General features: G+C 46.9%; 1 protein-coding gene across 1 annotated transcript in view; it reads right to left on the reverse strand.

Moving 5' to 3' along the window:
- PRKDC (protein kinase, DNA-activated, catalytic subunit) overlaps positions 1–26775 on the reverse strand; it is an 836940-nt gene that overhangs the window by 789518 nt on the left and 20647 nt on the right. The window contains exon 3 of the mRNA XM_063923695.1: positions 2157–2249. Coding sequence (XP_063779765.1) covers positions 2157–2249 — 93 coding nt within the window. The remainder of the gene's footprint in view (positions 1–2156; positions 2250–26775) is intronic.

Consider the following 26775-nt stretch of genomic DNA (forward strand, 5'->3'; position numbering starts at 1 on the left):
GGGAGAGGGGGGGGGGGGGGGGGGGGGGGGGAGGGGGGAGAGAGATGTACAACTTACATATCAAGAAGATCTTCCCGCTCCTCGGGGCGGGCCGCCTCTCCTTCCTCGCGCTGCCCGCCGGTGCCTCCTCTTTCCAGCTTTCACAACGCAACCACGTCATTCCACGGAACTCCGCCCCCCGAGCAGGAGTACCCGGGAAAAGGGAGGAGGGAGGAATCTGGGACCCGTCAAGTGCCGCTGCGGGCACCCCGTGCGGTTGCACGGCTCGCCCGCCGCAAGAAATGCCACTGCATGTACCCTAGAGTTTGAGGACTGCAGCAGCTCCAACTTCTCCTGTCTTCCAGAGTATTTGCAGGAGCAGGACGGCACAGTGCAGTGTAGCCCCTTCCTCTCCAACCTGCTCACTTTTCCATCCTCACCCGCCTGCTACCCAATAACAAATATAAAATTATTACACTAGCCTTGCGTAATGTTTCTAAACACAATCCACGCAAGTACAGTATTGTCGACATTCAGAATGTCTACTTCACAATGTCCACACAGAATGATGACCCTCAACACAATCAGAATGTTGGCAATGAGTTTTAAGGTGAGGGTTAGACTGCTATTAAGGTTAGGGTAAAAATGAACTGGAAATTCCATTGTCAACATCCTGAACGTTGCCAAAATACATCACACCTCCAGGCATGTGCACGAGGCCCAAAGCATTGCCATGCACAACATGGGTGAAGAACACCACAGAGGGGCAAGAGAGAAGCAGACACAGAGGGACAGTAGAGAAACAGTTACAGATCCAGAGGGGCAGGAGAGAAGCAGAAATGCAGACACAGAGGGAAAGAGAAACAGATGCAGACACAGAAGGGCAGGACATAAGCAGAGATGCAGACACAGAGGAGCAGGACAACAAACAGATGCAGACACAGAGGGGCAGGAGACAAAGAGGGGGGAAAAAAAGAGCAATACAGAGGATGTGTAGAGAGAGACAATAGCTGGAGAAAGAAATAGAGTGGAGAAAAAGAGGGTTGCTTAAGATTCAAGTTGATTAATATTTTATGACCTCAAGTTATTCATTTCCAAAATCCACATATTTATAATCAGTAATAAATGATACGTTTTGAAAGTAGGCAACATCGCAAATATTGGTTTACAAAGTCACCTACTATGTTACTGTATAATCCTGCATTTTTTTTTGTATTTTAAGTGGCTACCTAAAAACATTAATTGCTCCAATACAGTAAACGTTTTTTGCTTTTTAAGCCATAATATATGATTATGTAATATATTTACATGTAATATTGTATCACAAATCTACTTCTTATAGAGTATTATAAAGGTGTCCAATTAAACAGAATTTCCATACACCTGAAGCTATAACGCTAGTCTGCATCATTGTTCAAATAGAACATCTAATTTACTGGTCAATCTGAAAATAAATCCAATGCAGCGACATATCTTTGTGTTTATGTTGTAAATTACCAGCAATGTTATGCACCAGCGACATTCAGTAACATATCTGCTGCTGACAAACGCAGTTACTGTAGGTCACATGCGGATTATGATTCAGTAATGACATCTGCTTGGTGATGTTATGTTTCGCTTATTGATTTTGATCAATAATGGGGGTTAATCTTTTTATAACGTTAAGGCTGCCAATCACCATATAAGGGCATTACGGTTAACAAACTGGCTAGCCAATCATAGTGTTTGGAGATTATTATTTTTTTGACCCTGAAATTGAAATAATTAGCCAAATTTTCCTAATTCAACATTTACTTTTATTTACGGTTCCATTTCATACTTTAAATCAAGTTATACAGATGTATCTTCATACACAATTGCTGCAGTTGCATCCCTTGTGGTGCACCAGGTCCCGTACGACTCTGCTAAAGGCGGTGTGTCTATTTTGGCCGAAAATGTGTCTTAGTTGCAATGCGATGTGACCAGAATGTATCATGAGACTGCTCTGAATAATTTGCTATGCGATCATTGTATATCTGTTGCGTTATTATAATAATATAATATTACTTTATTGTAGCAGAATGGTGTGCCAATCATGTGATTCTAGTTAACCAAGTGTTATTTTGAATAAACAAAGATGAAGGCACTGCAGCAGAAAGCTAACCATGACTTCAGCAACCATGAAGGAGAGATCTTACCTTGATATCTAAAGCATAAGGTTGAACTTTTCTGTCTATTTTCACTAAAAAAGTGCACAGGAATTTCAATGCTTCTTCTCGACAATCTCGAAACTAAAAATAGAATTAAAATACATTAGAAAACCATGATAATTGACACAACAGGGGTGGATGCAGAAAAGGCCAATAGTAGTGTACTTTTATTAATAACCAATTCTATCTGCGGTCCCTCCTCATGGTGAAGATGTGCCAAGTAACTGCATGGAAAGTGCCAGCAAAACTACTCGCTAAAAATGCTGAAACTCAGAGGGTGATTCAGAGGCGATTGCTGCAACGGCAGCGATCGCACTCTGAAGGCTTTTGTGGACTGCGCATGCGCACCCAGTAAGTCCCAGTGAGATGCTAAAAGCATCTCACTGGTGCAATCACCTCTGCCTGATTGACAGGCAGTCGCGGGGCGGGAGCGTACCAGGCGTTAGAACGACGTTGGTGGGGCGCGGTCTGGACAATGCAGGTGTGTCCGGACCGTTGTGGGAGCAGACCTCGGCACGTGCATCACGCGCAGCCGTTGCGGCCCAGAACGCGGCGGGTAGCTGATCTGCGCAGACAGGGAGCTACTTGGCGTGTGCGAAAGCATCGCCGCCGTGCGGTGCTTTCACACCTGCGGGGGGGGGGGCAGGGCCTGACATGCGAGACGGACTAGCCCTGTGCTAGGCGTCCCCCACCCCCGCATGTCAGAAACTGATCGCAGATGTGCTAAATTTAGCACATCTACAATCCGCTCTGAATCACCCCCTCAGTACTGCTGCATGTAAAGATACATTCACATGGTGAGATTTTTACCATCTTCGATTTTGACTTTGCGATTTCCCCTGAACTCCCGGAGCCCTGAACCACTGATATTGACTATCTTTACTTGAGATTTTGACTATGATATCTTGACTAAAGGCCAATTTTGACTATACTACGTACTAGATAGTACACAATATAGTCAAGATTGCCTTTCCTGCACAGTCTATCTTTTCTTGCGATGCCGACCCCACGAGAGTGCGCATCGGTATCGCAAGCTGTGTACACACGGTGCAATTTGCACTAACTTTCCTTACGATTTTGACTATATAGTCACCGTGTGTATGCACCTCAAGACATCACCATACTTAAGCTGGGCATACACTATACAATTATCTGGCAGATTATCTGCCAGATCTGGCTGGTTGGAATGTTACCATTCTTAATTCAGGGGCACAACTAGGTGGGGCTAGCAGGGCATGTGCTGGAGTGACACGGGGAGGGGATGTGGGGGGTGGGATCGAACAGTGTTTTTTTAAGGTGTAGATCAGGCCTGCCCAACCTGCGGTCCTCCAGCTGTTGAGAAATTACACATCTGACACAGCTTTAGCATTCTCTGACAGCAAAACTGTGCCAGGGCATGCTGGGATATGTAGTTTCACAACAGCTGGAGGGCCTCGGGTTGGACATGGTGTAGATCATGCATTACTAACATCGGTCCTCAAGGCACACTAACAGTCCACGTTTTATTGATATCCATGTTTCAGCACAGGTGACTATGGGGTCTGATATAAAGTGGAGGGAGCTAAAGTACCAGCCAATCAGCTCCTGACTGCCATGACACATGCTGGGTTTGAAAAATTACAGCATAGAGCTGGTTGGCTGGTACTTTATCTCCGTCCACTTTATCTCCATCCACAGCTTAGTAAATTGACCCTTTAATTAGTACCTCAGTTGTTTTGATTATCCATCTGTGCTGCAACCTGGTTATCACTAAAACCTGCACTGTAAGTGTGCCTTGAGGACCAAGGTTGGTAATGCCTGGTGGAGATGCTTCGCCAGAGACCTCGTACTCGCTGCTTAGTGTGCTGTCACTCAGGGACGGCAGCGGCCACTTTGCCAACTAACACTATGGCTACTCTATAGGGAGCCTGAGAGCACTAAGAGCTGCTCTTATAGGACCTTCCTGCACAAACCCACCAGCTGGCTACACACCATAGGATGCAGAATGCAGCCAGCTACAGGTGTATAAGTAGTACTCCAGGGTGATGAGGGTGTAGTGGCTGCAGTGCATACTACTTGGGGGTACCTTGCTCAGCTTATCTTCTGAGATACTCTTGCTGTACTTCATCCCAGCAAAGATGCAAAGAGGTAAGAACAGTACCCAGAACAGACGCAGAGAATAGGTCGTGGTTTGTAAAAATAGGATTTTGGTACTTACCAGATAAATACTTTTCTTTGAATCCACTGGGGGCACTTTTCTTTGAATCCACTGGGGGCACTGGAGTACTCTTGGGATATGGATGGGGCGTTAGCAGGATAGGCCCATTTAAATTAGTAACTCTCCACCCCCTCCATACTCCCAAAAGGTACCTCAGTGTTTTTTACTGAGCCGAACAGGAGCGATACAGAAGATGAACAATAGAGAATTACATATAACATTATAACGTAACGGACAACAATGAAGTTGACACATAACGTAACGGACAACTGAACAGTTTGGCACAATAATAGATATCAATTGAACACAAGAAGAGAAAGAAGACTTTTGTGGGTGCACCCACAAAAGTCTTCTTTCTCTTCTTGTGTTCAATTGATTGGTTCAATACTGACTCAGGGTGCACTGCCGATACACAAATCTATTGGGATTTATCCATAGTATCTAGCACATTTTGGTCTCTTTATGCTGATAGGCATAGTATCAGTGGTCTAGTGCGGTATCCCCTATTTTCCTACATTAACAGATATCACCTGAACATTTGAACAAGTCGGTGAGAATGTGTTACTATAAGATCCACTGAACTTACCACAAGACAAGTAAAAACTGCTCTGGGTGGGCATCCAGTGCCCCCTGTGGATTCAAAGAAAATTATTTATCTGGTAAGTACCAAAATCCTATTTTCTTTTTCATCCACTAGGGGTCTCTGGAGTACTCTTGGGACGTACCAAAGTTTCCCCCTCGGGTGGGAGAGCTGTTTGGCACCTGTAACACTAGACGGCCAAAGCTAGATGCTGATGCTGCAAACGTATCAAACTTGTAAAAGCGCACAAACGTGTGCACTGATGACCATGTAGCCACACGGCAAAGTTGTTTTGTAGAAGCTCCACGACTTGCTGCCCATGAAGTTCCCACAGAACGTGTGGAATGAGCTGAAACTGATGTAGGAGGTTGTAGCCTAGCATGAAGGTAAGCCTGACATATGGTCAGCTTAATCCATCTGGACACGGTCTGCTTGGAAGCTGGCCAACCCATCTTGATTGCATCATAGAGAACAATGTTTTACGTACAGTTGATGTTCGGGCCACATAAAACGCGAAGCACGCGTACCACATCCAAAGTAGCTGGAGTTCCTGCACTTTCGGATAATACCGGAACTACGATTGGTTGAGTGATGTGAAAAGAGGATACCACCTTTGGTACGAAAACGGGATTCGTCCGAAGTTCCGCTCTATAATCATGAAACACTAAATACGGTGGTTTGCATGACAAGGCACCCAATTCTGAAACACGCCTTGCTAAGGCTAGGAGAAAAACTGTTTTCCAAGTGAGAAACTTAACTTCAACTTGTTGTAAGGTTTCAAAAATTAAAGACTGTAAAAAATGCTAAAACCAGATTCAAGTCCCATGGCGTTGTAGGTGGTATAAATGGAGGTTGTACTCTGAGGACACCTTGCAGGAAAGTGTGAACTATTGGCAAAAGGGCCAAACGCCTTTGAAAGAAAATTGACAAAGCAGAGACCTGCACCTTTAATGTAGTAGTCCTCCATCTAACCCAGTCTGTAGAAATAGCAAAAAAAAGACGGGATAATTTGAAAGAGGATGTTGGAAACTTCCGAGCTTCACAGCACCCTATGTAGTCACGCCAACTCCTGTGATAATGAGCTGCCGTAACTGGCTTCATAGCACATAACATGGTTGGTATAATCGATTCTGGAATGCCCTCTCATCTCAAGAGAGCAGTTTCAACAGCCACCCCGTCAAACGTAGCTGCGCCAAATCGGGGTAAAGGAACGGACCCTGTTGTAGCAGGTTCGGACGTAGCGGGAGCGGCCAACGATCGTCTGCGAGTAGCCCGCGGAGATCCAAGAACCACGCTCTCAGAGGCCAATGAGGCGCCACTAGTATGACTGTCGTGGACTCTCTTTTGATCCGCTTTAGCAACCGAGGAAGCAGCAGAAACGGTGGAAACAGAAACACGAGGCTGTACAGCCACGCGATCGTGAGAGCATCCACTGCCACTGCCTTTAGATCTCTTGTTCTGGACACATACTGGGATGTTTGATGATTTTGGCGAGATGCCATTAGATCCACCTGTGGGTAACCCCACCACTGGACCAACATCTGGAACACCTGCCCATTCTGGAACACTTCTGCCCATAATGCCCATTCTCCTGGATGAAAATCCCAACGGCTGAGATAACCTGCCTCCCGGTTGTCCACTCCTGGAATGAACACTGCCGACAATATCACCTGGCGATGCTCGGCCCAATTGAGGATTCGAGCAATTTCCCGCATGGCCATGCGACTTCGAGTTCCTCCTTGTTTGTTGACGTATGCGACTGCCGTCACGTTGTCTGACTGAACCTGGACAGTCTGAGACCGGAGTATGTGCACTGCTTGACGCAGCACGTTGTAAATTGCCCCGAGTTCCAGGACATTTATTGACAATGATCTTTCTTGGTCTGACCAGAGACCATGAAGCCGACAATTCTGAACCACTGCTCCCCAACCTCTGACTCACATCAGTCATTAGAATTATCCAATTCCAGACACCAAACCTTTTCCCTGCAGTGAGAGTGTGTACTTGGAGCCACCAGAGTAGCGATACTCTGGCCCTTGGAGACAACCGCACCATCTGATGAATTTGTAGATGCGAGCCTGACCACTGTGCGAGAACATCCAGTTGAAAAGGACGTGAGTGAAATCTTCCGAACTGGAGCGCTTCGAAAGACGCCACCATCTTTCCTAACAGTCAAATGCAACGAGACTGTCCGTGGTTTGATCACTAACTGTACCAGATGAAGAATACTTTGTACCTTCTGTTCTGGCAGGTAAATTCGTTGAGCCACCGTATCGAGAATCATTCCTAGTGTCACTGACCTGGGTTAGGAGTGTGGAGAACTCGGGGGTTCTTCCGATGATGGGGAAGAGGAACCACAGCTGGGCCGGAGCAGGGATGGCCGGATATAGGTTTTCCTCATGCAGAACTTAGCCGTTGTAACCGACGTGTAATGCTAAAGAATTAGTTGTGGCCAAGGCTGGGGGCGATGCTGAAGTACACAGAAAAATGAAGAACTTGTGAGCGATGCTGAAGAAATGAATGAGGATTTGAGATTCAGTGTAACTCTGGAAGTTTGGGAGGCGTTCCACTTAGGGATACCCTGTAATACTGGAAGCACAGGAGGTGTCCCTGTGAGAGATGCACTGTAACGCTGGTAACGCAGAGAATGTCCCACTGAGTGATACACTAACGCTGGTAGCATAGGGAAGGTTCCACTGAGTGATACACTAACGCTGGTAGCACGGGGAAGGTTCCACTGAGTGATACACTGTAACGCTGGTAGCACAGGAGACGTTCAGCTTGAGAACACGCTGAACGCTGCTAGCACTGGTGATCATTGGAAAGACGATACGCAGGCGCCGGGGCTCTGTACGGTGTCTGCCTTTGAACTTCCCGCCCTCTCCCGAATGGCGAAAGGGGCCGATGACGTCACCCGGGGACCCGCCGGAGGCAGCGCCAGCAAGACGCGACGACCCAGAGCCCACCGGGGGCGACAACCGCTGGGAGACCCAGCGCACCCGGAGCAGTAAGCGCGGCCTGCCGCAGCGCCGCGAGTGTGACACCTAGGAATTGAAGTCTTTGAGACGGAATCAGGTTTGATTTCTTGAAGTTGACAATCCAACCGTGCTGAACTAGTACATTGTACGTTAGCAAGGCAAGTTGAAGGAGTATCTGTTGAGATGGAGCTTTGATGAGCAGATTGTCTAAGTATAGAACTATTATCACTCCCAGGGATCTGAGATGAGCTATCATCACAGACATCACTTTTGTGAATACCCAAGGCGCTGACGAGAGGCCAAACGGCAGGGCCTGAGATTGATAATGGTTTTGTTGTACTGCAAACCTTAAGTACACCTGATGCGGAGGCCAAATTGGAATGTGCAAGTACGCATCCTTGAGATCCAGCGCAATCATGAATTCCTGTGGCTCTAAACCTCCATGCAATTATAGCCTTATTCACCCAAACTCCAACCAAAGCAGGTCTAAGCAACAACCCTACCTACTGCTGTATACATTGACTTTAGCATAGCTTCTAGCTTACGCTCTGACGGGTCTTTAAGCGTAGTAGCAGTTGGTACTGGAATGGTTAACTTTTTAGAAAGTTTTGACACCGACGAATCCACAGTCAGTGGATTTTCCCATTTAGACATCATAGACTCCGGGAACTGGTAACTGGACAGAAACCGGCGAGGTATAGAAAACCGTTTATCCGGATTCTTCCATGCCGTTGTTAACTGCTTATTAAGAGAATCTGAATAAGGAACACACACCGGAGATCTGTCGTTTAGCAAATAACACTTCATCATTTGAAAGAGGTTCTTCAGTCTCCGTAAAATCTAGAACCTGAAGTACTGCCCTGATGAGATTATCAATGGCCGGGCTATCAGTAACCTCACTATCTGACTCCTGGCCCAATTCACCCTGCTCATGTTCCTCTTGAGATATGAGGTCTGGCATTGAATCGTCAGAATGCAACATAGCTGAAACTGGTAATTTATAAGACAAATGATAACTATCTTTCGGAACCGAGCTAGACTTGGACCTTTGTAACGTCCTAGACATCTCCTGAGACCGTTCCGGTATTTCAGGCGGTATCACCCGAGCCTCAGATCTAGCCGCCTCACACTCCTTTCGCGCAGCGGACAATTCGATTGTAACCCAGTCATTACATCCGCCAGCATTGCCCATGGAGGATCAGGGTAAGGGTTCGTATATGTAGCCGTATTTGCCAGACATACTGTGCATGCGGTAGTTCCCTCAGGTAACACACTGACACAGACATTGCAGCTAAGCTGGTTTTTTAATTTAGCATTAACCTTACTCATTATGTACACAGACAGACAAGTAGACAAAGACAGACAAGTCTCACGACTCAGTAAAAATGTTACTTAAGTGTGTATACAGCCGAAGTGCAGTGCACGTGGGCCACACTATATGAAACCTGAGCCGTACAGAATTCATACTAACACCCCTGTTCCATCTGGTGGCTGAGTGTTGTAGGACAGCAAACTTCCTGGAAGAAGTAGCAGGAAGTTGAGTTAAAATGGCCCCCCAGCCATGTAGTTATATACTTATGTATAATATATCAAACATGTTAGGTTATATGTATGCCTTACTGTGCTACATTAAAAACCCCCTTAAAATCATACAGTAATACAGCCTCTTTATAGTTACCCAGCTTTTTTATTACTACAGGCTTAATAGCCTGTTGTAGGTGCTGTAAAAGAAGTTAGTAATACTGCTGCAGCTGTGGGAATTACCCTCCTCCCCACGATCTCCCACCCCCCTGCAGCGGCGCTGCTTGTAATGGAGGCAGACCGCGGCAGCAGTGAGCGCTGTCCGCAGTCTGAACCGCTGGCAGCATGGAAGCTGTGTGTGGCAGGATCCCCACCGAGTGCAAGCTCCCCTTCAGTGAGCGCCATCAGCGGACGGGAGCCGGGAGCTAAGGAGCGGCTGCGCCAGGCGGCTAGCGGTACCAGTGTACGCGGCTGGGCTAGGGAAGAGGCAGCGGGAGCAGCCCATTACATTAATAAACTAGCAGTCCCCACACAGCGGGACGGCAGCGTGATCTGACCGCCTCGATCACCTAGCAATGTACATGAAGTGAGCGGTACCTGCCCACCCTTACCTGATGATGTTGGAGGCTATAATGGGGCTTTTTGTGAAAGCTCTGTCCAGCTCCTTCCTGCAGCCTCAGTGAAAATAGCTGAGCTGAATATGGTCTATGGCGGTGCTCCTCTGGTGAGCGCCAACAAGCCAATACCTGCACCAGCAGCTTCCACAATCCCGGACCCAGGCTTCTTTATAAGCTGGGAAGGGATTGAGAGTAAAAAAGGAAAATACAAATGAAAAATAAAAGTAAAAAATAGAAATACAGTGGAGAATCTCCACGTGTGCTCTATCCTGATTGAGCACAGAAAAAACACTGAGGTACCTTTGGGAGTATGGAGGGGGTGGAGTGTTACTAATTTAAATATTTAAATGTGCCTATCCCGCTAACGCCCTGTCCATATCTCAAGAGTACTCCAGTGACCCCTAGTGGATGAAAAAGAATGAACTGGGCTATTTATTCTGCAGCCAGTAGAGCAGGCATTCCCAACAGTGCAGGTTTTAGTGATATCCAGGGTGTAGCACAGATGGTTAAATCAAAATAACTAAGCTACTAATTAAGCCACCTGTGCTGAAGCCTGGATATCACTAAAACCTGCACTGTTAGTGTGCCTTGATGACCGTGGTTGGGAATGCCAGCAGTAGAGTATGTCTGTAAAACCAGTGCAGCTCATTTATTCAAGGCTAAAGATACTATAACCATTCCAAAAGACAAACCGATGCGTCCTAAAGTATTAAAATAAACCTAAATTTCTTTTAGCAAACACTAAAGGCCCATACACACACGCCGATAAAATGAGCGACGTCGCTCATTTTCCCTCTCCCTGAGCAACTTCGCTCATTTTATCGGCAAGTGGGTATGCCGACAGCAACGACCGATGCGCAGCCCCGAGGGTCGGCAACGATCATCGATGTCGCTAGTGCAGGATCTGGACTGTCGTCCACGACCTGCATGCAAGGCTGGCGGAGTAGTGACGTCACTGAGCGATATGACCAGTCATATCGCTCAGTGTGTACAGTCGGCCACCGACCGGCCGGCCCGGGAGGGGAAACATTAGATGACGTCGCTCACAGAGCGACGTCGTCTAATGTGTACGGACCTTAAGTTGGACAGGAAAGCCTTAAATGTAACATTTAAGTCCAATATCCAACAGTAATCAAGGTCCTTGCATGGTAATGAGATTATAGCTTAGTTCTTTATAAAGACGTGTCGGACAGTCAGTGCACAATTAATCATTTGTTCTTTGTCTAGCATAGTAATACAAAAGAGTTTTTTTCAGTTTATAATTTTTTCCTAAGATTTTTAAGTCTCACTTGTCAGTCACAGCAATATAATTTACTGCATTTGTTAGCATATCATGTAGGAGAATAACACTTGTGTGTAATTAGTAGACCGCTTATTACAACCAAATGATCTGTTCCTCAGGGTATGTACTAAGATCCAGAGAGAGATAAATTGGACGGAGCTAAAGTACCAACAAACCGGCTCCTAACAGCCATTTTTCAAATGGGGCAGATGTATTAAGCCTGGAGAAGTGATAAAGCAAAGATATAGAAGTGATAAGTGGAAGGCGATAACACATCAGCCCCTCAGCTCCTAAGCTTAATTTTTCAAACCTGTAATGATTGACTGGTGTGTTATCACCTTCCACTTATCACTTCTCCAGGGTTAATACATGTGCCCCATAATAGCCTGCAAAATGGAAGTAAGGAGATGATTGGCTGGTACTTTATTTCCCTCCACTTTCAATTCAGCATGAGTTGTAGTTTTGAGAAAATTCGCAAAACTACAAATCCTTCAACTAGCATGCGGGGAATCACCCAGCACAGGGCATGTCCGCCCCACATGCCGGGTCCTTCCCACCGCTAAAATGCAAGCGCTTTGCTAAACTGGAAAGCGCTCACATGTTCACAGTAGCCCCCTGCCTCAGTCGCTGGGCCGCCAAGTTCTGTGTCGCATGTGACATCACGCACCCGCACACGGTCCAGACACGCCTCCATTGTCTGTAATGCCCCCCGACGCAGCATCGACGTCCAGAAAACACTGTGGCGCAGTCGCATCACCACCTCCGCCGACACTTAGACTGCGATCGCAATTTATGTCCTCGTGCATACGCAGAATTACGGAAAACGCTGAATAGGAACAGCAGTGAAGATGGATGGAAATCCGGATCTCTAAAAATCTTGTTTATTTCTATTCTCGCAGCTCTGTTTCCTACGGATACCCCAGTGGATTTGATTAAAGTCACTGGGTAGATGTACGAATGGCAAAATGCATTCAAAACTCTGAAAACTACAGTTTTCAAAGGCTTGACAGCATTTCCCATATGTAACTAACACCACCTATAGATGTGTTGCGAATAGAAGCCTATGGGCTTTTTTTTACATCATTCCCCCAGAGGAATCCTATAGGATACCTCCCAGTGTTCCCAGCAGCTAGCAAATGTGCTGGCAAATGGCAATGCATGCACAGAAAAACTCAGGGTCATAAATTATGTTAATACAGGTGAAACTCAGAAAATTAGAATATCGTGCAAGAGTTCATTTATTTCAGCAATTCAACTTAAAAGGTGAAACTAATATTATATGGACACATTACATGCAAAGTGAGATATTTCAAGCCTTTATTTGTTATAATTTTGAGGATTGTGGCTTACAGCTTAAGAAAACCCGAAATACAAACTGTCACAAAATTAGAATATTGTAAAATGGTTCAATGTTGTAGGCTCAAAGTGTCACACCCTAATCAGCCAATTAGTCCAAACCACCTGCAAAGGGTTCCTGAGCCTTTAAATGATCTCTCAGTCTAGTTCAGTACAATTTATAATCATGAGGAAGACTGCTGACCTGACAGTTGTGCAGAAAACCATCATTGACACCCTCCACAAAGAAGGAAAGCCTCAAAAGGAAATTGCAAAAGAAGTTCTCAAAGTGCTGTATCAAAGGGATGGTGAGGATTGTCAGGAAATATACGTTATGGTAAGAACTTAGTTGATAACTGTATTTCTCCTATGTCCACAGGTTTCCACAGGATAACAATGGGATATGATGGAGCGACAGCGGATTGGCACCAAACGATCACAAGATTTCAGTCCTCCCAGGATGCAACGGGCTCGTCCATATATCCCCGCCCACTGGCTCAGGCAAATCAGTTGTATTATTAGGCAGGAGCATTATGTAGAACCCTATTCAGGCGAGAACAACACACATGCACACCCTTCCATGCAAGAGGGAAGAGTTTAGCGAGTATAAAGATCCTCAAATCAGGTGTGTCAGGGTGGGATCCCTGTGGAAACCTGTGGACATAGGAGAAATACCGTTATCAACGGTAAGTTCTTACCATAACGTATATTTCTCCGGCAGGGTCCACAGGATAACAATGGGATTTCCCAAAGCAATTTTTAGTAGTGGGGACGCTCCTGATTAGACAGGAGAACCTTACGCCCAAATTCAGCGTCATGAGAGGCAAAAGTATCCAAGGCATAATGTCTAATGAATGTATTAATGGAAGACCATGTGGCTACCTTACATATCTGTTCTGCTGAAGCACCATGTTGTGCTGCCCATGAAGGACCTACCTTACGTGTAGAGTGAGCAGAGACATTAGCCGGAACAGGGAGATCAGCTCGAGAATATGCTTCTGAAATAGTCATTCGTAGCCATCTTGATAGCATCTGTTTAGTAGCAGGCCATCCCCTCTTATTAAATCCGTAGAGAATGAAGAGAGAATCTGTCTGTCTTTCTGATGGCACTGGTACGATCCACGAAGATTCTTAATGCACGGACTACGTCCAGCGACGCTTCTCCCGCAGAAAGTCCCGATACCTGAAAAACCGAGACTACAATTTCTTTGTTAAGGTGAAACTTAGATACCACCTTAGGAAGATACCCAGACCTAGTTCTGAGAACTGCTTTATCTGGATAAAAAATAAAATAAAAAAAATCAGAAAAGGAGATTTACTTGACAGCGCTCCTAAATCGGATACTCTTCTAGCTGATGCTATAGTCAGTAGAAAGAAAACTTTAGCTGTCAACCATTTAAAATCCACTTTATTAAGTGGTTCAAACAGAGCACCTTGAAGGGCTTTGAGAACCAGACTTAAATCCCAAGGCACTGCAGGAGAAACAAAAGGCGGTTGAATGCGCAGCATTCCCTAGAAAAAAGTACGCACATCCTGTAAATTGGCAATTTTCTTTTGAAACCATATAGTCAATGCCAATACTTGCACTCTCAAAGAAGCCACCTTCAAACCCTTATCCATTCCTGCCTGAAGGAAATCTAAGATTCTGGATACTCTGGAAGATTTTGGGTCCATACTTCTTTCACTGCACCAATGAATTGCCATATTCGGTGATAAATACGAGCTGAGGAGGGTTTCCTTGCTCTGAGCATAGTTTGAATTACCTGTTGTGAGAATCCTCTTGACTTCAGGATAGAGGTTTCAATAGCCACGCCGTCAAAGACAGTCGATCCAGCTGCCTGTGATAACAAGGACCCTGCATTAGTAGATCTGGACGTTGAGGGAGCAGAATTGGAGCATCCATCGACATCCTCTGCAGATCTATGTACCAATGCCTCCTGGGCCACCACGGAGCTATTAGAATCACGGTACCCTTTGCTTGTTTTATTTTCTCACCATCCTAGGTAACAGGGAGATCGGAGGAAACAGATATGCCAGATGAAAGTCCCATTTCACTGACAACGCATCCACAAGGATCGCTCCGGGATCCTTTGTTCTTGACCCGTATGCTGGTACTTTGTTGTTCAGACGGGACGCCATGAGATCTACCTCTGGCAAACCCCACTTGTCTACTAGAGTCTGAAATACTTCCGGGTGTAGAGCCCATTCGCTTGCTTGAATGGTGTGTCGACTGAGAAAGTCCGCTTCCCAGTTTAGGACTCCCGGAACGAACACTGCGGACAATGCTGGGGGATGGAGTTCTGCCCTCTTTAGTATGCGGCTTAACTCCTTCATTGCTTTTTGGCTGAGAGTTCCTCCCTGATGGTTGAGGTACGCTACTGCCGTTGCATTGTCCGAGCGGATCTGGACTGGTTTTCCTTGCAGAGTGTCCTTTGCCTGAATCAGTGCCATGTATATGGCCCGAAGTACCAACAGGTTTATTGGCAGGCAACTTTCTTCTGTGGTCCACTGTCCTTGGAACTATAATTTTCCGGGCACTGCTCCCCAGCCCTGAAGACTGTAATCTGTTGTCAGGACCTCCTAATCTGATATCCAAAAGGGTATTCCTTTGTCTAGATGGGAAGTCTGCAGCTACCAGGCTAATGACCTTTTTACTTTTACTGGAAGTAGTATCATCTGTTTCTTTATTGTCTGATGTACTCCATTCCATCTGGCCAGAATCAGACGCTGCAGAGGCCTTGAGTGGAATTGTTCATACTCCACCATGTCGAATGTTGACACCATCAAACCCATCACTCGCATTGCTGCATTAATCGATATTGTTTGACTGTGTAACAACTCCTGAATCATTGACTGCACCTTGGATATCTTGTTCCGAGGTAAAAATATTTTCTGTAGACTTGACACTGTTCCCCTTCTAAGCGGAACCGATACCTTACCTTCTCCCCGTGATCCGGCCACAGCCTGGTAACGTCTGCTGGACCTGCTAGTTACATCCGACAGACGCACGTCGAGACAGCACTTGTACCGTGGGTAACCGTTGTTGCGACCCGGTGGAGAGTTGTTGGAGCGACTCATTCCAATATGCGTATAAGAAGCTGTTAGGAAAGATCACTCAGAAACGTAGTAAGGCTATAAAAATAAAATAAGAAAGCTTAGAGCTGCCAAACACTGCAGCCCTGTGACCATAATCTGGCTCCTGCTGCACCAAACAAAAAATAAGATTTTACTCACCGGTAAATCTATTTCTCGTAGTCCGTAGTGGATGCTGGGGACTCCGTAAGGACCATGGGGAATAGCGGCTCCGCAGGAGACTGGGCACAGCTAAGAAAGATTTAGGACTACCTGGTGTGCACTGGCTCCTCCCACTATGAACCTCCTCCAGACTTCAGTAAGGATACTGTGCCCGGAAGAGCTGACACAATAAGGTAGGATTTTGAATCCCGGGTAAGACTCATACCAGCCACACCAATCACACCGTATAACTCGTGATAATATACCCAGTTAACAGTATGAACACAACAGAGCCTCTCAAAAGATGGCTCAACAATAACCCTTGTAGTTAACAATAACTATATACAAGTATTGCAGACAGTCCGCACTTGGGACGGGCGCCCAGCATCCACTACGGACTACGAGAAATAGATTTACCGGTGAGTAAAATCTTATTTTCTCTGACGTCCTAGTGGATGCTGGGTACTCCGTAAGGACCATGGGGATTATACCAAAGCTCCCAAACGGGCGGGAGAGTGCGGATGACTCTGCAGCACCGAATGAGAGAACTCAAGGTCCTCCTCAGCCAGGGTATCAAATTTGTAGAATTTTGCAAACGTGTTTGCCCCTGACCAAGTAGCAGCTCGGCAAAGTTGTAAAGCAGAGACCCCTCGGGCAGCCGCCCAAGAAGAGCCCACTTTCCTCGTGGAATGGGCTTTTACAGATTTAGGCTGCGGCAGGCCAGCCACAGAATGCGCAAGCTGAATTGTGCTACAAATCCAGCGAGCAATAGTCTGCTTTGAAGCAGGAGCACCCATCTTGTTTGGTGCATACAGGATAAATAGCGAGTCAGTCTTCCTGACTCCAGCCGTCCTGGAAACATAAATTTTCAAGGCCCTGACTACGTCCAGTAACTTGGAGTCCTCCAAGTCCCTAGTAGCCGCAGGCACCACGATAGGTTGGTTCAAGTGAAAAGTTGATACCACCTTAGGAAGAAACTGGGGACGAGTCCTCAATTCTGCCCTATCCATATGGAAAATCAAATAGGGGCTTTTACATGACAAAGCCGCCAATTCTGACACACGCCTTGCCGAAGCCAAGGCCAAAAGCATGACCACTTTCCACGTGAGATATTTTAAATCCACGGTTTTGAGTGGCTCAAACCAATGTGACTTTAGGAAACCCAACACCACGTTGAGGTCCCACGGTGCCACTGGAGGCACAAAAGGAGGCTGAATATGCAGCACTCCCTTGACAAATGTCTGAACTTCAGGCAGTGAAGCCAGTTCTTTTTGGAAGAAAATCGACAGAGCCGAAATCTGGACCTTAATGGAACCCAGTTTTAGGCCCATAGTCACCCCTGACTGTAGGAAGTGCAGAAATCGACCTAGCTGGAATTCCTCCGTTGGGGCCTTCCTGGCCTCACTACGCAACATATTTTCGCCATATTCGGTGATAATGTTGTACGGTTACATCTTTTCTAGCTTTAATAAGCGTAGGAATGACTTCCTCCGGAATACCCTTTTCTTTTAGGATCCGGTGTTCAACCGCCATGCCGTTAAACGCAGCCGCGGTAAGTCTTGGAACAGACAGGGCCCCTGCAGCAGCAGGTCCTGTCTGAGCGGCAGAGGCCATGGGTCCTCTGAGATTAATTCTTGAAGTTCCGGGTACCAAGACCTTCTTGGCCAATCTGGAACAATGAGAATAGTTCTTACTCCTCTTTTCTTTATTATCCTCAGTACCTTGGGTATGAGAGGAAGAGGAGGGAACACAAACCCACGGTGTCACTAGAGCGTCCACAGCTATCGCCTGAGGGTCTTATGACCTGGCGCAATATTTTTCTAGCTTTTTGTTTAAGCGGGACGCCATCATGTCCACCTGTGGCTTTTCCCAACGGTTTACAATCAGTTGGAAGACTTCTGGATGAAGTCCCCACTCTCCCGGGTGGAGGTCGTGCCTGCTGAGGAAGTCTGCTTCCCAGTTGTCCACTCCCGGAATGAACACTGCTGACAGTGCTAACACGTGATTTTCCGCCCATCGGAGAATCCTTGTGGCTTCTGCCATCGCCGTCCTGCTTCTTCTGCCGCCCTGTCGATTTACATGGGCGACTGCCGTGATGTTGTCTGACTGGATCAGAACCGGCTTGTTTTGAAACAGGGGCTTTGCTTGACTTAGGGCATTGTAAATGGCCATCAGTTCCAGAACATTTATGTGTAGGGAAGTCTCCTGACTTGACCAAAGTCCTTGGAAGTTTCTTCCCCGTGTGACTGCACCCCAGCCCCGAAGGCTGGCATCCGTGGTCACCAGGACCCAGTCCTGTATGCTGAATCTGCGGCCCTCTCTGAGATGAGCACTCTGCAGCCACCACAGCAGAGACACCCTGGTCCTTGGAGACAGGGTTATCAACCGATGCATTTGAAGATGCGATCCGGACCATTGGTCCAACAGGTCCCACTGAAAGGTTCTGGCATGGAACCTGCCGAATGGAATCGCTTCGTAGGAAGCTACCATCTTTCCCAGGACTCGCGTGCAATGATGCACCGACACCTGTTTTGGTTTCAGGAGGCCTCTGACTAGAGATGACAGCTCCTTGGCTTTCTCCTCTGGGAGAAACACTTTTTTCTGGACTGTGTCCAGAATCATCCCCAGGAACAGTAGACGTGTCGCCGGAACCAGCTGAGACTTTGGAATATTCAGAATCCAACCGTGCTGGTGTAGCACCTCCTGAGATAATGCTACGCCGACCAACAACTGCTCTCTGGACCTCGCCCTTATCAGGAGATCGTCCAAGTATGGGATAATTAAAACTCCCTTTTTCCGAAGGAGTATCATCATTTCGGCCATTACCTTGGTAAATACCCTCGGTGCCGTGGACAGGCCGAACGGCAACGTCTGGAATTGGTAATGACAATCCTGTACCACAAATCTGAGGTACTCCTGGTGAGGATGGTAAATGGGGACATGCAGGTAAGCATCCTTGATGTCCAGAGATACCATGTAATCTCCCTCTTCCAGGCTTGCAATAACCGCCCTGAGCGATTCCATCTTAAACTTGAATTTTCTTAAATATGTGTTCAAGGATTTCAAATTTAAAATGGGTCTCACCGAACCGTCCGGTTTTGGTACCACAAACATTGTGGAATAGTAACCCCGTCCTTGTTGAAGTAGGGGCACCTTTACTATCACCTGCTGGGAATACAGCTTGTGAATTGCCTCCAACACAGCCTCCCTTTCTGAAGGAGTCGTTGGTAAGGCAGATTTGAGGAAACGGCGGGGTGGGGATGTCTCGAATTCCAGCCTGTACCCCTGAGATACCACTTGAAGGATCCAGGGATCTACCTGTGAGCGAGCCCACTGATTGCTGAAGTTTTTGAGATGGCCCCCCACCGTACCTGGCTCCGCCTGCTGAGCCCCAGCGTCATGCGGCGGACTTAACAGAAGAAGCGGGGGAGGACTTTTGTTCCTGGGAAGTGGCTGTATGCTGCAGCTTTTTTCCCCTACCTCTGGGCAGAAAGGACGCGCATCTACCCCGTCTGCTCTTTTGGGGGCGAAAGGACTGCACCTGATAATAAGGTGCTCTCTTTGGTTGTGAGGGGACATGTGGCAAAAATGCTGACTTCCCAGCTGTTGCTGTGGACACGAAGTCTGAAAGACCATCCCCGAACAACTCCTCACCCTTATAAGGCAAAACTTCCATGTGCCTTTTAGAATCTGCATCACCTGTCCACTGCCGGGTCCATAACCCTCTCCTGGCACAAATGGACAGTGCACTTATTTTTGATGCCAGCCGGCAAATATCCCTCTGTGCATCTCTTATGTAAAAGACAGCGTCTTTAATATGCTCTACGTTTAGCAATATAGTGTCCCTGTCTAGGGTGTCAATGTTTTCTGACAGGGAGTCTGACCATGCAGCTGCAGCACTGCACATCCATGCTGAGGCAATAGCTGGTCTCAGTATAATACCAGTGTGTGTATATATAGCTTTCTGGAGAGCCTCCTGCTTTCTGTCAGCAGGTTCCTTTAGGGCGGCCGTATCCTGGGACGGCAGTGCCACCTTTTTTGATAAGCGCGTAAGTGCTTTATCCACCCTAGGGGGTGTTTCCCAACGTGACCTATCCTCTGGCGGGAAAGGGTACGCCATTAGTAATTTTTTTGAAATTACCAATTTTTTTTTATCGGGGGAAGCCCACGCTAGTTCACACACTTCATTCAATTCTTCAGAAGGGGGAAAAACTACTGGTAGTTTTTTCTCCCCAAACATAATACCCTTTTTTGTGGTACCTGGGGTCACCTCAGAAATGTGTAAAACATTTCTCATTGCCTCAATCATATAACGAGTGGCCCTATTGGACATAACATTAGTCTCTTCGTCGTCGACACTGGTATCAGTATCCGTGTCGACATCTCTGTCTGCCATCTGAGGTAGCGGGCGTTTTAGAGCCCCTGATGACTTTTGAGACGTCTGGGCAGGCACGGGCTGAGAAGCCGGCTGCCCCGCATTTGGCATGTCAAATTTTTTTATGTAAGGAGTCGACACTTTCGCGTAATTCCTTCCACAAATCCATCCACTCCGGTGTCTGCCCCGCAGGGGGTGACAACACATTTATAGGCACCTGCTCCTCCTCCACATAAGTCTCCTCATCAAACATGTCGACACAGCTATACCGACACACCGCACACACAGGGAATGCTCTGACAGAAGACAGGACCCCACAAAGCCCTTTGGGGAGACAGAGAGAGAGTATGCCAGCACACACCAGAGCGCTATATAAATCAGGGATTAACTAAATTATATCCCCTTATAGCTGCTATATGTATATTGCGCCTAAATTTAGTGCCCCCCCTCTCTATTTTTACCCTTTTCTGTAGTGTAGACTGCAGGGGAGAGCCAGGGAGCTTCCTTCCAGCGGAGCTGTGAGGGAGAAATGGTGCCAGTGTGCTGAGGGAGATAGCTCCGCCCCTTTTTCGGCTGACTTTTCTCCCGCTTTTTTCTCTAGAAGCTCAGGAGAGCCCCTAGTGTGCATCCAGCTCAGCCGGGCACAGGATTCTAACTGAAGTCTGGAGGAGGGTCATAGTGGGAGGAGCCAGTGCACACCAGGTAGTCCTAAATCTTTCTTAGCTGTGCCCAGTCTCCTGCGGAGCCGCTATTCCCCATGGTCCTTACGGAGTCCCCAGCATCCACTAGGACGTCAGAGAAAACTGATTTGCCTGAGCCAGTGGGTGGGGATATATGGACGAGCCCGTTGCATCCTGTGAGGACTGAGAGCTTGTGATCGTTTCGTGCCAATCCGCTGTCGCTCCATCATATCCCATTGTTATCCTGTGGATAACCTGTGGACCCTGCCAGAGAAAAGGCCATTCAAAAGTGTGGGGGAGCTTCACAAGGAGTGGACCAAGGCTGGAGTTAGTGCATCAAGAGACACCACACACAGACAGATCCTGGACATGGGCTTCAAATGTTGTATTCCTCTTGTCAAGCCGCTCCTGAACAACAAACAACGTCAGAAGCGTCTTACCTGGGCTAAAGAAAAAAAAGAACTGGTTCAATGACCGCGGAATTACTGTGCTGGACTGGCCAGCAAACTCGCCTAACCTGATCCCCATAAAGAATCAATAGAGCATTGCCAGGAGAAAGATGAGAGACATGAGACTAAACAATGCAGAAGAGCTGAAGGCCGCTATTGAAGCATCCTGGTCTTCCATAACACCTCAGCAGAGCCACAGGCTGATAGAATCCATACTACGCCGCATTGAAGCAGTAATTCATGCAAAAGGGGCCCAAACCAAGTACTGAGTATGATTTTATGTAATATTTTAATTTCTGAGATTTTGGATTTGGGCTTATCTTAAGCTGTATGACACAATCATCGAAATTATAACAAATAAAGGCTTGAAATATCTCACTTTGCATGTAATGAGTCTATATATTAGTTTTACCTTTTAAGTTGAATTACTAAAATAAATGAACTTTTGCACGAAATTCTAAATTTCTAAGTTTCACCTGTAAACGCCGCTATGCAACCAGTAAGTGAGCACATGTATCGCAGTCAAAGTGTGATGTGCGATACATACTGCCCTGTGTCACTCTGTAAAGGTTTTCTGCACAGACAGACTTCTACGCCCCACAAGATGGTCGCCACAGCAGTTCTTTTCCTCACGCTTTCCTCAAACTGCCACTCAGAAACTGCCTCTCCTCTTCTGTCAACTGACCCCAGTCTTCCAGCTGACCTATCACGGGCCCCTATGTACTAGAACATGTGCAAGAAAGCACTGTGTTGTGCAGCAGCTGTAACACTTCAATTATCTGGAAAACATATTTCCCAGTTTATCACATTATTTACACATCTATGTATACTGAAATATATAGTACCTTGACACAGGAAAGAACCCTCCCCCCAGCCCCTGTTGACTGCACACAATAGTGTTTTTAATCAGGAATAATGCAGTAAAAAATGATAGAGGCAGAACACTTGTGGCCTTCTGTTAACAATCACGCAGCAAAAAGATTTAACAAAAATTTCAGAAGTGAAAAAAATAAGAATTTACTTACCGATAATTCTATTTCTCGGAGTCCGTAGTGGATGCTGGGGTTCCTGAAAGGACCATGGGGAATAGCGGCTCCGCAGGAGACAGGGCACAAAAAGTAAAGCTTTCCGATCAGGTGGTGTGCACTGGCTCCTCCCCCTATGACCCTCCTCCAGACTCCAGTTAGGTACTGTGCCCGGACGAGCGTACACAATAAGGGAGGAATTTTGAATCCCGGGTAAGACTCATACCAGCCACACCAATCACACTGTACAACCTGTGATCTGAACCCAGTTAACAGTATGATAACAGCGGAGCCTCTGAAAAGATGGCTCACAACAACAATAACCCGATTTAGTTAGCAATAACTATGTACAAGTATTGCAGATAATCCGCACTTGGGATGGGCGCCCAGCATCCACTACGGACTCCGAGAAATAGAATTATCGGTAAGTAAATTCTTATTTTCTCTATCGTCCTTGTGGATGCTGGGGTTCCTGAAAGGACCATGGGGATTATACCAAAGCTCCCAAACGGGCGGGAGAGTGCGGATGACTCTGCAGCACCGAATGAGAGAACTCCAGGTCCTCTTTTGCCAGGGTATCAAATTTGTAGAATTTTACAAACGTGTTCTCCCCCGACCACGTAGCTGCTCGGCAAAGTTGTAATGCCGAGACCCCTCGGGCAGCCGCCCAAGATGAGCCCACCTTCCTTGTGGAATGGGCCTTAACAGATTTAGACTGTGGCAGGCCTGCCACAGAATGTGCAAGTTGAATTGTGCTACCAATCCCACGAGCAATCGACTGCTTAGAAGCAGAAGCACCCAGCATTGTTGGGTGCATACAGGATAAACAGCAAGTCAGATTTCCTGACTCCAGCCAACCTGGAAACTATATTTTCAGGGCCCTGATAACATCCAGCAACTTGGAGTCCTCCAAGTCCCTAGTAGCCGCAGGTACCACAATAAGCTGGTTCAGGTGAAACGCTGACACCACCTTAAGGAGAAACTGGGGACGAGTCCGCAGCTTTGCTCTGTCCGAATGGACAATCAGATATGGCTTTGTGAGATAAAGCCGCCAATTCTGACACTCGCCTGGCCGAGGCCAGGACCAACAGCATGGTCATTTTCCATGTGAGATATATCAAATCCACAGATTTGAGTTGTTTAAACCAATGTGATTTTTTAGGAATCCCAAAACTACGTTGAGATCGCCCAGTGCCACTGGAGACATCAAAGGGGCTGTATATGCAGTACTCCCTTAACAACTTCTGGACTTCAGGAACTGAAGCCAATTTCTTTCTGGAAGAAAATCAACAGGCCGAAATTTGAACCTTAATGGACCCAATTTGAGACCCATAGACACTCCTGTATGCAGGAAATGTAGAAATTAACCTAGTTGAAATTCTTCCGTGGAGCCTTCCTGGACTCACACCCTGGCACATATTTTCACCTAAGTGGTGATAATGTTGTGCGGTCACCTCCTTCCTGGCTCTGACCAGGGTAGGGATGACCTCTTCCGGAATGCCTCTTTCCCTTAGGATCCGGCGTTCACCCGCCTTGGCGTCAACGCAGCTGCGGTAAGTCCCGGAACAGACACGGTTCTTGCCGAATCAAGACCCTTCTTAGTATCTCTTGAAGTTCCGGGAACCAAGTCCTTCTTGGCCAAACCGGAGCCACGAGTATAGTTCTTACTCCTCTCCTTCCTATCATTTTCAATACATTGGGTATGAAAAGCAGAGGATGGAACACATACACCGACTGTGTTACCAGAGCGTCCCAGCTATTGCCTGAGTGTCTCTTGACCTGGCGCTTCAGGTGGGACGCCATCATAACCACCTTTGGTCTTTCCCAACGGTTTACAATCATGTGGAAACTTCCAGATTAAGTTTCCACTTTTCCGGGTGGAATTCATTTATGCTGAGGAAATCTTCCCAGTTGTCCACTCCCGGAATGAACACTGCTGACAGTGTTATCACATGATTTTCCGCCCAGCGAAGAATTCTTGCTGTCATTGCCCTCCTGCTTCTTGTGTCGCCCCGTCTGATAACGTGGGCGACCGCCATGATGATGTCCTACTGGATCAGCACCGGTTGACTTTGAAGCAGGAGTCTTCCTAGGCTCAGAGCATTGTAAATTGCCCTTAGCTCCAGTATATTCATGTGGAGAGAAGTCTCCAGACTTGACCACACTTCCTTGGAAATTTTTTTCCCTGTGTGACTACTCCCCAGCCTCTCAGGCTGGTATCCGTGGTCCCCAGAACACAGTCCTGAATGCTGAGTGTGCTGCCCTCTAAAAGATGAGCACTCTGCAGCCCCCACAGAAGAGACACCCTTGTCCTTGGAGACAGGATTATCCGCTGATGCATCTGAAAATGCGATCCGGACCATTCGTCCAGCAAATCCCCTGAGATCTGCCGAATGGAATCGCTTCGTAAGAAGCCACCATTTTTCCCAGGATTCCTGTGCATTGATGCACTGATACTTGGCCTGGTTTTAGGAGGTTTCTGACTAGGTCGAATAACTCCTTGGCTTTTTCCTCCCGGAGGAACACCTTTTTCTGGACTATGCCCAGAACCATTCCTAGGAACAGCAGACGTATCGTCGGAAAACAGCTGCGATTCTTGGAATATTTAGAATCCAGTCGTGCTGTCGTAGAACTACTTTAGATAGTGCTCTTCCGACCTCCAACTGTTCTCTGGAACTTGCCCTTTTCAGGATATCGTCCAAGTAAGGGATAATTTAGATGCCTTTTTTTTTTTTTTTTTTCTTTGAAGAAACATCTTTTCGGCCATTACCTTGGTAAAAGGCCCGGGGTGCCGTGGATAATTCAAAACGGCATCGTCTGAAACTGATATTGACAGTTCTGTACCACGAACCAGAGGTACCCTTGTTGAGAAGGGCAAATTTGGACATGGAGGTAATCCTTGATGTTCAGGGACACCATATAGTCCCCTTTTTTCCGGTTCGCTATCACTGCTCTGAGTGACTCCATCTCGATTTGAACCTTTTATGTAAGTGTTCAAAGATTTCAGTTTAGACTATGTCTCACCAAGCCGTCTGGCTTCAGTACCACAATATAGTGTGGAAAAATAATACCCTTTTCCTTGTTGTAGGAGGGGTACTTTGATTATCACCTGCTGGATATACAGCTTGTGAATTGTTTCCAATGCTGCCTCCCTGTCGGAGGGAGCCGTTGGTAAAGCAGACTTCAGAAACCTGCGAGGAGAAGATGTCTCGACTCTCCAATCTGTACCCCTGGGATAATACTTGTACTATCTAGGGGTCAACCTGCGAGTGATCCCACTGCGCGCTGAGACTCTTGAGACTACCCCCCCACCTTGAGTTCGCTTGCACGGCCCCAGCGTCATGCTGATGACTTGGCAGACGCGGTGGAGGGCTTCTTTTCCTGGGAAGGGGCTGCCTGCTGCAGTCTACTTCCCTTACCTCTATGTCTGGGCAGATATGACTGGCCTTTTGCCTGCATGCCCTCATGGGAAAAGGAAGGATTGAGGCTGAAAAGACGGTGTCTTTTTCAGCTGAGATGTAACTTGGGGTAAAAAGGTTGGATTTCCCAGCTGTTGCCGTGGTCCCCAGGTCCGATGGACCGACCCCAACTAACTCCTTCCCTTTATACGGCAATACTTCCATGTGCCGTATGGGATCTGTATCACCTGACCACTGTCGTGTCCATGACATCTTCTGGGTGATATGGACAACGTACTTATCTTGATGCCAGAGAGCAAATATCCCTCTGTGCATCTCACGTACATATATATAGAATGCATCCTATTAAATGCTCTATATGAATAAAATATTTTCAGTCAGGGAATCCGACCAAGCCAACCCAGCACTGCATCTCCAGGCTGATGGCGATCGCTGGTCGCAGTATAACCACCGTATGTGTGTATATACTTTTTAGGATATCTTTCCAGCTTCCTATCAGCTGGCTCCTTGAGGGCGGCCGTATCTGGAGACGGTAACGCCACTTGATAAGCGTGTGAGCGCCTTATCACCCTAAGGGGTGTTTCCCAACGCGCCCTAATTTCTGGCGGGAAAGGGTATAACGCCAATATTTGCTATCGGGGTAACCCCACGCATCATCACACACTTCATTTTATTTTATCTGATTCAGGAAAAACTACAGGTAGTTTTTTCACTCCCACATAATACCCTTTTTTGTGGTACTTGTAGTATCAGAAATATGCAACACCTCCTTCATTGCCCTTAACGTGTGGCCCTAATGAGAAATACGTTTGTTTATTCACCGTCGACACTGGATTCAGTGTCCGTGTCTGTGTCTGTGTCGACCGACTGAGGTAAATGGGCGTTTTTAACGCCCCTGACGGTGTTTCTGAGACG

Source organism: Pseudophryne corroboree, chromosome 5, assembly GCF_028390025.1.
Source record: "Pseudophryne corroboree isolate aPseCor3 chromosome 5, aPseCor3.hap2, whole genome shotgun sequence".
Lineage (NCBI taxonomy): Eukaryota > Metazoa > Chordata > Amphibia > Anura > Myobatrachidae > Pseudophryne > Pseudophryne corroboree.